The sequence below is a fragment of the Bufo gargarizans genome, chromosome 10 (genome assembly GCF_014858855.1).
Source record: "Bufo gargarizans isolate SCDJY-AF-19 chromosome 10, ASM1485885v1, whole genome shotgun sequence".
In the NCBI taxonomy this organism is placed as follows: Eukaryota; Metazoa; Chordata; class Amphibia; order Anura; family Bufonidae; genus Bufo; species Bufo gargarizans.
Window position 1 is genome coordinate 14124522 of NC_058089.1, and position 13423 is coordinate 14137944.

Genomic DNA, 13423 nt, shown 5'->3' on the forward strand with positions numbered 1-13423 from the left:
CACTGACACTTGGGGTACAGGATAATGACACTGACACTCGGGGTACAGGACAATGACGCGCTGACACTCGGAGTACAGGACAGTGACGCGCTGACACTCGGGGTACAGGATAATGACGCTGACACTCGGGGTACAGGACAGTGACGCGCTGACACTCGGGGTACAGGACAGTGACGCGCTGACACTCGGGGTACAGGATAATGACGCTGACACTCGGGGTACAGACAATGACGCGCTGACACTCGGGGTACAGACAATGACGCGCTGACACTCGGGGTACAGGACAGTGACGCGCTGACACTCGGGGTACAGGACAGTGACGCGCTGACACTCGGGGTACAGGATAATGACGCTGACACTCGGGGTACAGGATAATGACACTGACACTTGGGGTACAGGATAATGACGCGCTGACACTCGGGGTACAGGACAATGACGCGCTGACACTCGGGGTACAGGATAATGACGCTGACACTCGGGGTACAGGACAATGACGCGCTGACACTCGGGGTACAGGACAGTGACGCGCTGACACTCGGGGTACAGGACAGTGACGCGCTGACACTCGGGGTACAGGACAGTGACGCGCTGACACTCGGGGTACAGGATAATGACGCTGACACTCGGGGTACAGGATAATGACACTGACACTTGGGGTACAGGATAATGACGCGCTGACACTCGGGGTACAGGACAATGACGCGCTGACACTCGGGGTACAGGATAATGACGCTGACACTCGGGGTACAGGACAATGACGCGCTGACACTCGGGGTACAGGACAGTGACGTGCTGACACTCGGGGTACAGGATAGTGACGCGCTGACACTCGGGGTACAGGATAGTGACGCGCTGACACTCGGGGTACAGGACAGTGACGCGCTGACACTCGGGGTACAGGACATTGACGAGCTGACACTCGGGGTACAGGACAGTGACGCGCTCACACTGGGGGTACAGGACAATGATGAGCTGACACTCGGGGTACAGGACAATGACGCGCTGACACTCGGGGTACAGGACAATGACGCGCTGACACTCGGGGTACAGGACAATGACGCGCTGACACTCGGGGTACAGGACAATGACGCGCTGACACTCGGGGTACAGGACAGTGACGCGCTGACACTCGGGGTACAGGACAGTGACGCGCTGACACTCGGGGTACAGGACAGTGACGCGCTGACACTCGGGGTACAGGACAGTGACGCGCTGACACTCGGGGTACAGGACAGTGACGCGCTGGCACTCGGGGTACAGGACAATGACGCCTGAGTTGATCTCCCTCATATAATGAGCGCTCCGTTGTTAAGGTCGCAGTATACATTGTATCATTAGTGCCCTGAACCCCTGGAGTGTGGAGCCGGGAGCCCTGTGGGTGTCCCTGATCTGCACAGTGAGGAGAAGCTGTGCGGTCTCAGAGTGCTGCATTGTTTGTGTGTCAGTCCTCCCAGGGATCAGTAAATCATACCTTACATATTGCATTTCCCAGGAGAGCGCCCCCTGTTGCCAGGTGATCGTTGGATCCTAAGTGCATCTCCTCAGCGACAGCTGCTTCCACGGGGCTGTAAGCAGTCATTCTCTCTGCCTCCCCTTCAGCACTGTAACACCTGTCCTGGGGCTGACTGAAGAACTGGCAGGGCACCGCTTGCATTTGGGGGTCCACAGAACGAGATAGTCTGGGGGATGATAATTCTAGATCTGGAGAATTTGAGAAACTTTCCGAGGCTGAACGCTGCAGAAGAAACAAAGAAACGAGTTTCAGAATTTGTGTATAATCCACTGTTCACACTGCAGACGCTGGAGATGAAGCGGCAGGCGGCACACGCTGTAAGGCTACATGCACACGACCGGATGTGTTTTGCGGTCCGAAAATTGCGGATCCGCAAAAAAAAAAAGAAATTATGACATCCATATGCCATCCGTTTTTTGGGGCAGATCCATTGTAACAATACCTAAAACGGACAAGAATAGGACATGTTCTATTTTTTTGGCAGGGCTATGGACGGGACATACGGATGCGGATAGCACACAGTGTGCTGTCCGCATTTTTTTGCGGACCCAGTGAAATGAATGGGTCCGCATCCTATCCGCAAAAAAACAGAACAGACATGGAAACAAAATACGTTCATGTGCATGAGGCCTAAGTGTGATAATCCTGCATCTTCTGCCTGTAAAAGGATCTCATAACGATTCACAAGGTACAGATGATGAATATCCTTTAATCCAGCATCCGGTGGTCTGGAAATACCACGAATCCGACATGAAACAAAAGTAGCTCCATGTCAGATTAGCATATTACTTTATAGTCCAGGGGTGGCGTCTCATTCTGCTTCTAGTATTATACCTGTGTTTTGTGAGACCAGTGGCACAGTCTCCGGCTACACATCTAGCTTCCTATATGTTGAATATACCATTCCAGAGGAATAGCTACACATTGATGAAAAACATTTGGTTGTGTTTGCCTCCACTGCACCAGTATCTGCAGTGTGCAGGTGTCCCCCTAGTGCACCAGTATCTGCAGTGTGCAGGTGTCCCCCTAGTGCACCAGTATCTGCAGTGTGCAGGTGTCCCCCTAGTGCACCAGTATCTGCAGTGTGCAGGTGTCCCCCTAGTGCACCAGTATCTGCAGTGTGCAGGTGTCCCCCTAGTGCACCAGTATCTGCAGTGTGCAGGTGTCCCCCTAGTGCACCAGTATCTGCAGTGTGCAGGTGTCCCCCTAGTGCACCAGTATCAGCAGTGTGCAGGTTTCCCCTTAGTGCACCAGTATCAGCAGTGTGCAGGTTTCCCATAGTGCACCAGTATCTGCAGTGTGCAGGTGTCCCCCTAGTGCACCAGTATCTGCAGTGTGCAGGTGTCCCCCTAGTGCACCAGTATCTGCAGTGTGCAGGTGTCCCCCTAGTGCACCAGTATCTGCAGTGTGCAGGTGTCCCCCTAGTGCACCAGTATCTGCAGTGTGCAGGTGTCCCCCTAGTGCACCAGTATCTGCAGTGTGCAGGTGTCCCCCTAGTGCACCAGTATCTGCAGTGTGCAGGTTTCCCCTTAGTGCACCAGTATCAGCAGTGTGCAGGTTTCCCATAGTGCACCAGTATCTGCAGTGTGCAGGTGTCCCCCTAGTGCACCAGTATCTGCAGTGTGCAGGTGTCCCCCTAGTGCACCAGTATCTGCAGTGTGCAGGTTTCCCATAGTGCACCAGTATCTGCAGTGTGCAGGTTTCCCATAGTGCACCAGTATCTGCAGTGTGCAGGCTTCCCCCTAGTGCACCAGTAGCTGCAGTGTGCAGGTTTCCCCCTAGTGCACCAGTATCTGCAGTGTGCAGGTTTCCCCCTAGTGCACCAGTATCAGCAGTGTGCAGGTTTCCCCCTAGTGCACCAGTATCTGCAGTGTGCAGGCTTCCCCCTAGTGCACCAGTAGCTGCAGTGTGCAGGCTTCCCCCTAGTGCACCAGTAGCTGCAGTGTGCAGGTTTCCCCCTAGTGCACCAGTATCAGCAGTGTGCAGGTTTCCCCCTAGTGCACCAGTATCTGCAGTGTGCAGGTTTCCCCCTAGTGCACCAGTATCTGCAGTGTGCAGGTTTCCCCCTAGTGCACCAGTATCAGCAGTGTGCAGGTTTCCCATAGTGCACCAGTATCAGCAGTGTGCAGGTTTCCCCCTAGTGCACCAGTATCTGCAGTGTGCAGGTTTCCCATAGTGCACCAGTAGCAGTGTGCAGGTTTCCCCCTAGTGCACCAGTATCAGCAGTGTGCAGGTTTCCCATAGTGCACCAGTATCAGCAGTGTGCAGGTTTCCCCCTAGTGCACCAGTATCAGCAGTGTGCAGGTTTCCCATAGTGCACCAGTATCAGCAGTGTGCAGGTTTCCCCCTAGTGCACCAGTATCAGCAGTGTGCAGGTTTCCCCCTAGTGCACCAGTATCTGCAGTGTGCAGGTTTCCCATAGTGCACCAGTATCAGCAGTGTGCAGATTTCCCACTAGTGCACCAGTATCAGCAGTGTGCAGGTTCCCCATAGTGCACCAGTATCAGCAGTGTGCAGGTTTCCCATAGTGCACCAGTATCAGCAGTGTGCAGGTTTCCCATAGTGCACCAGTATCAGCAGTGTGCAGGTTCCCCATAGTGCACCAGTATCAGCAATGTGCAGGTTTCCCATAGTGCACCAGTATCAGCAATACACCAGTATTTCCCAAGTGCAGTGCTTACCAGGGGGCGCAGCCTGGCATTGTTTTCTGTAGATGCCATAATCCGGCAGATTTACCTTCCTGGCTGGATTTGCAGAAAACTGGTTCCTCCGGCAAGCGTCGCTCTCCACTGCCGCAATAATCTCATCCGCTATAGACTGTGACTGGGGAATCCCAGGAGAGTGAGCCGTTACTGGGGATAAGTCCACAGTGTGGCCCCCGGGGGAGATGGGCTCCTCACACACCTAAAGCAACAAGAAAAGAGAAACTTAGGCCAGAACCGCCATGTAAGGGTCCCAAGATTAACGATCGCGCTGTGCACTCTATATTACACTATATACCATGCAGTGCACTCTATACATAACACTCTGTATTACACTATATGCCATGCAGTGCACTCTATACATTATACTCTATATTACACTATATACCATCCTGTGCACTGTATACATTCCACTCTAAATTACACTATATACCATGCAGTGCACTGTATACATTCCACTCTGTATTACACTATATACCATGCAGTGCACCATATACATTCCACTCTGTATTACACTATATACCATGCAGTGCAGTCTATACATTCCACCCTATATTATATACTGTACCATCCTGTGCTCTCAATACACTTAACTCTATATTACACTATATACCATGCAGTGCACCATATACATTCCACTCTATATTACACTATATACCATGCAGTGCTCTGTATACATTCCACTCTATATTACACTATATACCATGCAGTGCACCATATACATTCCACTCTATATTACACTATATACCATGCAGTGCACTGTATACATTCCACTCTATATTACACTATATACCATGCTGTGCTCTCTATACATTCCACTCTATATTACACTATATACCATGCAGTGCACTGTATACATTCCACTCTGTATTACACTATATACCATGCAGTGCACCATATACATTCCACTCTATATTACACTATATACTATGCAGTGCTCTCTATACATTCCACTCTGTATTACACTATATACCATGCTGCGCACTGTATACATTCCAATCTATATTATACTATATACCATGCAGTGCACTGTATACATTCCACTCTATATTACACTATATACCATGCTGTGCTCTCTATACATTCCACTCTATATTACACTATATACCATGCAGTGCACTGTATACATTCCACTCTGTATTACACTATATACCATGCAGTGCACCATATACATTCCACTCTATATTACACTATATACCATGCAGTGCTCTCTATACATTCCACTCTGTATTACACTATATACCATGCTGCGCACTGTATACATTCCAATCTATATTACACTATATACCCTGCAGTGCACTATATACATTCCACTCCATATTACACTATATACCATGCAGTGCACTGTATACATTCCACTCTATAATACATTATATACTATGCTGTGCACTCTATATTACACTATATATCATGCAGTGCACTGTATACGTTCCACTCTGTATTACACTATATACCATGCAGTGCACTGTCCACTCTGTATTACACTATATACCGTGCAGTGCACTATATACATTCCACTCTATATTACACTATATACCATGCAGTGCACTGTATACAATCCACTCTATGCCATGCAGTGCACTGTATACAATCCACTCTATATTACACTATATACTATGCAGTGTACTATATACATTCTACTCTGTATTACATTATCTACCATGCAGTGCACTGTATACATTCCACTCTATATTACACTATATACCATGCAGTGCACTGTATACATTCCACTCTATATTACACTATATACCATGCAGTGCACCATATACATTCCACTCTATATTACACTATATACCATGCAGTGCACTGTATACATTCCACTCTATATTACACTATATACCATGCTGTGCTCTCTATACATTCCACTCTATATTACACTATATACCATGCAGTGCACTGTATACATTCCACTCTGTATTACACTATATACCATGCAGTGCACCATATACATTCCACTCTATATTACACTATATACCATGCAGTGCTCTCTATACATTCCACTCTGTATTACACTATATACCATGCTGCGCACTGTATACATTCCAATCTATATTATACTATATACCATGCAGTGCACTGTATACATTCCACTCTATATTACACTATATACCATACAGTGCACTATATACATTCCACTCTATATTACACTATATACCATGTTGTGCTCTCTATAGTTTCCAATCTATATTACACTATATACCCTGCAGTGCACTATATACATTCCACTCCATATTACACTATATACCATGCAGTGCACTGTATACATTCCACTCTATAATACATTATATACTATGCTGTGCACTCTATATTACACTATATATCATGCAGTGCACTGTATACGTTCCACTCTGTATTACACTATATACCATGCAGTGCACTGTCCAATCTGTATTACACTATATACCGTGCCGTGCACTATATACATTCCACTCTATATTACACTATATACCATGCAGTGCACTGTATACAATCCACTCTATGCCATGCAGTGCACTGTATACAATCCACTCTATATTACACTATATACTATGCAGTGTACTATATACATTCTACTCTGTATTACATTATCTACCATGCAGTGCACTGTATACATTCCACTCTATATTACACTATATACCATGCAGTGCACTGTATACATTCCTCTCTGTATTACACTATATACCCTGAAGTGCACTATATACATTCCACTCTATATTACACTATATACCATGCTGTGCTCTCTATACATTCCACTCTATATTACACTATATACCTGCAGTGCACTATATACATTCCACTGTATACTGTGCAGTGCACTATATACATTCCACTCTATATTACACTATATACATTCCACTCTATATTACACTATATACAGTGCAGTGCATTATACATTCCACACTGTATTACACTATATACCATGCAGTGCACTCTATATTACACTATATAGCATGCTGTGCTCTCTATACATTCCACCTTTATATTACACTATATACCATGCTGTGCACTATATATATTCCTCTCTGTATTACACTATATACCATGCAGTGCACTGTATACATTCCACTCTATATTACACTATATACCATGCTGTGCACTATATATATTCCTCTCTGTATTACACTATATACCATGCAGTGCACTATATACATTCCACTCTATATTACACTATATACCATGCAGTGCTCTCTATACATTCCAATCTATATTATACTATATACCATGCAGTGCACTATATACATTCCACTCTATATTACACTATATACAGTGCAGTGCATTATACATCCCACACTGTATTACACTATATACCATGCAGTGTACTATATACATTCCACTCTGTAATACACTATATACCATGCAGTGTACTATATACATTCAACTCTATATTACACTATATACCATGCTGTGCACTATATATATTCCTCTCTGTATTACACTATATACCATGCAGTGCACTATATACATTCCACTCTGTATTACACTATATTTCATGTTGTGCTCTCTATAGAGTCCAATCTATATTACACTATATACCATGCAGTGCACTGTATACATTCCACTCTATAATACATTATATACTATGCTGTGCACTCTATATTACACTATATATCATGCAGTGCACTGTATACGTTCCACTATGTATTACACTATATACCATGCAGTGCACTGTATACGGTCTACTCTGTATTACACTATATACCGTGCAGTCAACTACATACATTCCACTCTATATTACAATATATACCGTGCAGTGCACTGTATACAATCCACTCTATACCGTGCAGTGAACTGTATACAATCCACTCTATATTACACTATATACCATGTTGTGCACTGTATACATTCCACTCTGTATTACACTATATACCATGCAGTGCACTGTATACATTCCTCTCTGCATTACATTATACACCGTGCAGTGTACTATATACATTCCACTATATACTGTGCAGTGCACTATATACATTCCACTCTATATTACACTGTATACCATGCAGTGCACTCTATACATTCCACTATATACCATGAAGTGCTCTCTATACATTCCACTATATACCGTGCAGCACTCTCTATACATTCCACTCTATATTACACTATATACCATGCAGTGCACTCTATATTACACTATATACCGTGCTGCGCTCTCTATACATTCCACTCTATATTACACTATATACCGTGCTGCGCTCTCTATATTACACTATATACCATGCAGTGCTCTCTATACATTCCACTATATACCATGCAGTGCACTCTATATTACACTATATACCATGCAGTGCACTCTATACATTCCACTCTATATTACACTATATACTGTGCTGTGCTCTCTATATTCCACTATATACCATGCAGTGCTCTCTATACATTCCACTATATACCATGCAGTGCACTCTATATTACACTATATACCATGCAGTGCACTCTATACATTCCACTCTATATTACACTATATACTGTGCTGTGCTCTCTATATTCCACTATATACCATGCAGTGCTCTCTATACATTCCACTCTGTTTTACACTATATACCATGCAGTGCACTCTATATTACACTATATACCATGCAGTGCACTATATACATTCCACTCTGTTTTACACTATATACCATGCAGTGCACTCTATATTACACTATATACCGTGCTGCGCTCTCTATACATTCCACTCTATATTCCACTATATACCATGCTGCGCTCTCTATATTACACTATATACCATGCAGTGCACTGTATACATTCCACTATATACCATGCAGTGCACTCTATACATTCCACTCTGTTTTACACTATATACCATGCAGTGCACTCTATATTACACTATATACCATGCAGTGCACTATATACATTCCACTCTGTTTTACACTATATACCATGCAGTGCACTCTATATTACACTATATACCGTGCTGCGCTCTCTATACATTCCACTCTATATTCCACTATATACCGTGCTGCGCTCTCTATATTACACTATATACCATGCAGTGCACTGTATACATTCCACTATATACCATGCAGTGCACTCTATACATTCCACTCTGTTTTACACTATATACCATGCAGTGCACTCTATATTACACTATATACCGTGCTGCGCTCTCTATACATTCCACTCTATATTCCACTATATACCGTGCTGCGCTCTCTATATTACACTATATACCATGCAGTGCACTCTATACATTCCACTCTATATTACACTATATACCATGCACTCTATATTACACTATATACCATGCAGTGCACTGTATATATTTCACTCTATATTACAGTAGGCACGGACTTCCGCCTGTTTCAGTGGGCGTCCATGTCTGTGCACCGCAATAGATAGTGCCATTAGCCGCATCTTGCGGATCGCAGACCCCTTGAAGTTAATGTGCCGCCTGCACGCGGTCATGTGCAGGGGGCCTAAGCGCTTGCACTGTGTGTACTTATGCATTCACATTATTTTAGTTCTTTCTCCCAATAAGATTTGAGTTTGTTTTTATACAGAGAAACTTTCTGAAATAATTCTTCCTGGTCAGTAACCTGGCCCTGTGCACTTTCTATGTGTTATGCATATTATACCTTACTCTACTCCTTATCCTCTCCATGCATGCTCTTTACACTCATCCTGCACATGGTAATTATTAAGATATATTATGGGCAGGGGATATATAGGCATGAGCTGTAGACTGACCGGGGGCACCTCCTCCTGGCTCTGCAGCGGCAGGGGCGCAGGCTGGCGCACAATGTAGTTAATCTGCCCCACGATGGTTTGCTGGACGTGCTGGGGCTGCTTGCTCTGGTTCAGCTGGACATTTGATGGCTGACTCTGGAGGAGAAGTTCAAGTCCTTTCTGCATCTGCTCCAGCTCAAACTGTTGGTTAATGATGTCCAGACTGTGGTGCATGACCTGCTCGTGGGCGTTGTCGGCTGGGCACACCGTGGTTTGGCTCTGGTGTCTCTGCTGTTGGACACTGTGCACTGGGTTCAGCTGCATCTGTACAGAGGGGGTCGGTAAGGGTGTAGTCGTACTCAGCGGGATGGCCGCGTGCACCTGGCTAAAGTCCTGCGATGTCACTGAACATATCGGGGCCACGTTCTGCACTGGGGGCTGGATGGCGGGTCTCTGCTGCTGGTTCTCCGACCAGTAAGACGAGTTCTCGTGGTCTGAGGCCGGCTGGTGAGGTAGCCATGGCTGAATGACTCTCAGAGGTCGAGACAGGCATTTCTGCTCTTTGCTGGAGCTGTACTGGATGGGCTGCACCACCTGCTGCTTTATGGTAGTGGAATGGGTAACATTCATGTGGTGGCTTACAGTGCTGTTGGCGGGTTGGCTTTTAGTAATAGATGGCAGTGTATGGCAGTGGGCACAGCAAACCGGGGTGGGGCACTGGACAGTGGGTGCGTAGCTTTGAGAGTTGCTGATGGTCGCTAGGTGGGGAGTGGGAGCAGGGAGATGAGGCTGGTAATAAGATGACTGTACGTCTTCTACAGCTCCATAAGTAGGGACATCCGTAGGAGGTAAGTGCACGCTGTCAGTCAGTATACAACCTAAGGAGAAGCAGAGACACGAGGCACCCCGGAATTAATGACCCAACTGAAACGAACGGGAGATTCATCAAAAGGAAACGAGGTGCGCCATTTTATATGCATCTCCCTTTACTCGTCTATTACCTAAGTTTGAGATCTGCTTGGTCCAAAAAGAGGGTTCCCAGCTGAATTTCATCTTCAAGGGGCGCCCAAAGTCATTTCCGCAGCTCGTTTCCAGAAGTCGCTGCATTTGGAAAACAATCTGTCAGAGAAAGAAGGGTTGACGTCTTAATGAGCTGCACGAAAGCACCAAAGCTTCGTTTAGGATTTATTTTTTATTTTTGCTGCAGTTTTTTTGCCAAAGTCAGAAGTAGATACGAAGGGAATATGAAATGTAAAGGAAGGACTTGTACTTCGTCTTCCTGCTGGATCTGTTTCATGCTTTGGGTCTACAAACTGCATCTGCGATTCCAGCGTTTAAAGGGGTTGTCTCATCTCACCGTTACTAAGGCAAGATGAGACACAGTTACGACTACCAACCGGCCGGGAAACAGCAGAACGCTCCGGCGCTCTGCGGTTTCATTAGCTCTTATTGCCATGCATGAGAGCCACTGAAACAGTGTAGCAGAGCAATGAGAGCTACTGAAACAGTGTAGCAGAGCAATGAGAGCTACTGAAACAGTGTAGCAGAGCAATGAAAGCTACTGAAACAGTGTAGCAGAGCAATGAGAGCTACTGAAACAGTGTAGCCCAGCAATAAGAGCTACTGAAACAGTGTAGCAGAGCAATGAGAGCTACTGAAACAGTGTAGCCCAGCAATGAGAGCCACTGAAACAGTGTAGCAGAGCAATGAGAGCTACTGAAACGGTGTTGCAGAGCAATGAGAGCTACTGAAACAGTGTAGCACAGCAATGAGAGCTACTGAAACAGTGTAGCCCAGCAATGAGAGCTACTGAAACAGTGTAGCAGAGCAATGAAAGCTACTGAAACAGTGTAGCAGAGCAATGAGAGCTACTGAAACAGTGTAGCAGAGCAATGAGAGCTACTGAAACAGTGTAGCCCAGCAATAAGAGCTACTGAAACAGTGTAGACCAGCAATGAGAGCTACTGAAACAGTGTAGCCCAGCAATGAGAGCTACTGAAACAGTGTAGCAGAGCAATGAGAGCTACTGAAACAGTGTAGCCCAGCAATGAGAGCTACTAAAACAGTGTAGCCCAGCAATGAGAGCTACTGAAACAGCAGAGTGCTGGAGCATTCTGCTGTTTCTCAGCTGGTTGGTAGTTGGTACTGTGTCTTATATCGCCTTAGTAACGGCGAGATGAGACAACCCCTTTAAATACTTTTCACGGACTAGCAAATGGATGGCCTGTTCATAGGAGAAATCATCCAGATGGGTGGAGGTCTGACTTCCGGCACACCCACTGATCAGCGGACTGAAGGTGATGCACAGCTCCAGCTCCATGTCCCTTTCGTTGCTTTCCAGGCACAGCGCCACACCTTTTGTAGAGGATGTGCCAGGTATTACTGCTGGAATGGAGCTGTGGTGAGCTGCAATACCAGACACGGCCTCTACGAAAGGTGTGACTGGAAAGCAGTGAAATGGATGTGGTGCTGAAGAGGCCAGTCAGTGATTGGCGCCTGTGCTGGGTGTCGATCTGATATCGATAGCCTTTCATACGTATAATCCATCCATAGTCTGGTCCTGGAAATCTCCTTTAAGGGCGTATTTACTACAACATTTCTCAGGCATCAGAAAATCACCACAAAAATGGCGCATGTCAATTCACCCTACGCAGGGATGGGCAAACTGCGGCTCTCCAGCTGTTGTAAAACTACAAATCCCATCATGCCCAGCTGTAGGCTGATAGCTGTAAGCAGACTGGACATACTGGGAGTTGTAGTTTTGCAACAGCTGGAGAGCCGCAGTTTGCCCATCCCTACACTAAAGGGATCGTCCCCACAAGTTCTGCAACTTTCTAACATTTCATCTTTCACAATGTATCGGTCTGCGCGCAGATGATTGTCCAGACTGGATACAATGTAACAGACCCTCAGTTGTTTGTAGGAAAGGACTTCAACCTCAGGATACAAACAGGAACGTTCACATTCACCGACAGCAAGCAGAGGTTTTGAAAACATCGAGGAATTAAAACACAAAGGAAGTTGCAGATTTTTCATTATACATCTATTAACCTTTATTTATGGAAAACCCCTTGGTCTTTTCCATAAGGCCCCACCGGTTGCAGCCGCTGATGCAGCCATAGTCATCATTTATTCTTACTATAATTACTTCTACGTCCCCCTACCATTTCATGGGGCACTTCTCCCCTTTCAGTGACCCAGCTCATCCTGATCTTCCTGGTTATTCTTCTAGAGCTATGGTGGAGACTGACACTAAGACAGAGTGAACGTACTATAAGGCAGATTAATATGGCGATCAGCAGTGTAATGGCGACTATTAGTGGTTTTCACCAAGTGAAGGCGACCAAAAGTGACGGCCATGCTGCCACTCAGTCGGAGCCGACAGCTAGCCAGCCTCCCTAGTGCTGTGATCAGCAGTTGGCACCTGCGGCCCGGACAATGATGCCATCTTCTCCATGTTTACAGACGCCTGATATCTACAGGGCGATGCTTGGTTCCACCTGTGGATCATAGGCCCGATGGAAGGAAGCAATGCTGCGTCTGAGCCCCCGATCTGTATCTACGGCCGCAG

At 45.9% G+C, this 13423-nt stretch overlaps 1 protein-coding gene across 1 annotated transcript in view; it reads right to left on the minus strand.

Annotated features, from left to right (window-relative positions):
* The window catches only part of TRIM66 (tripartite motif containing 66), a 31940-nt gene extending 20972 nt beyond the window's left edge, over positions 1-10968 (minus strand). Inside the window, exons 1-4 of the mRNA XM_044270573.1 lie at positions 10854-10968; positions 9874-10730; positions 4250-4417; positions 1472-1735 (exon numbers count right to left, since the gene is read on the minus strand). Of these exons, the coding sequence (XP_044126508.1) occupies positions 1472-1735; positions 4250-4417; positions 9874-10730; positions 10854-10959 (1395 nt within the window). The 5' untranslated portion in view covers positions 10960-10968. The remainder of the gene's footprint in view (positions 1-1471; positions 1736-4249; positions 4418-9873; positions 10731-10853) is intronic.
* Positions 10969-13423: the final 2455 nt, after the last annotated feature.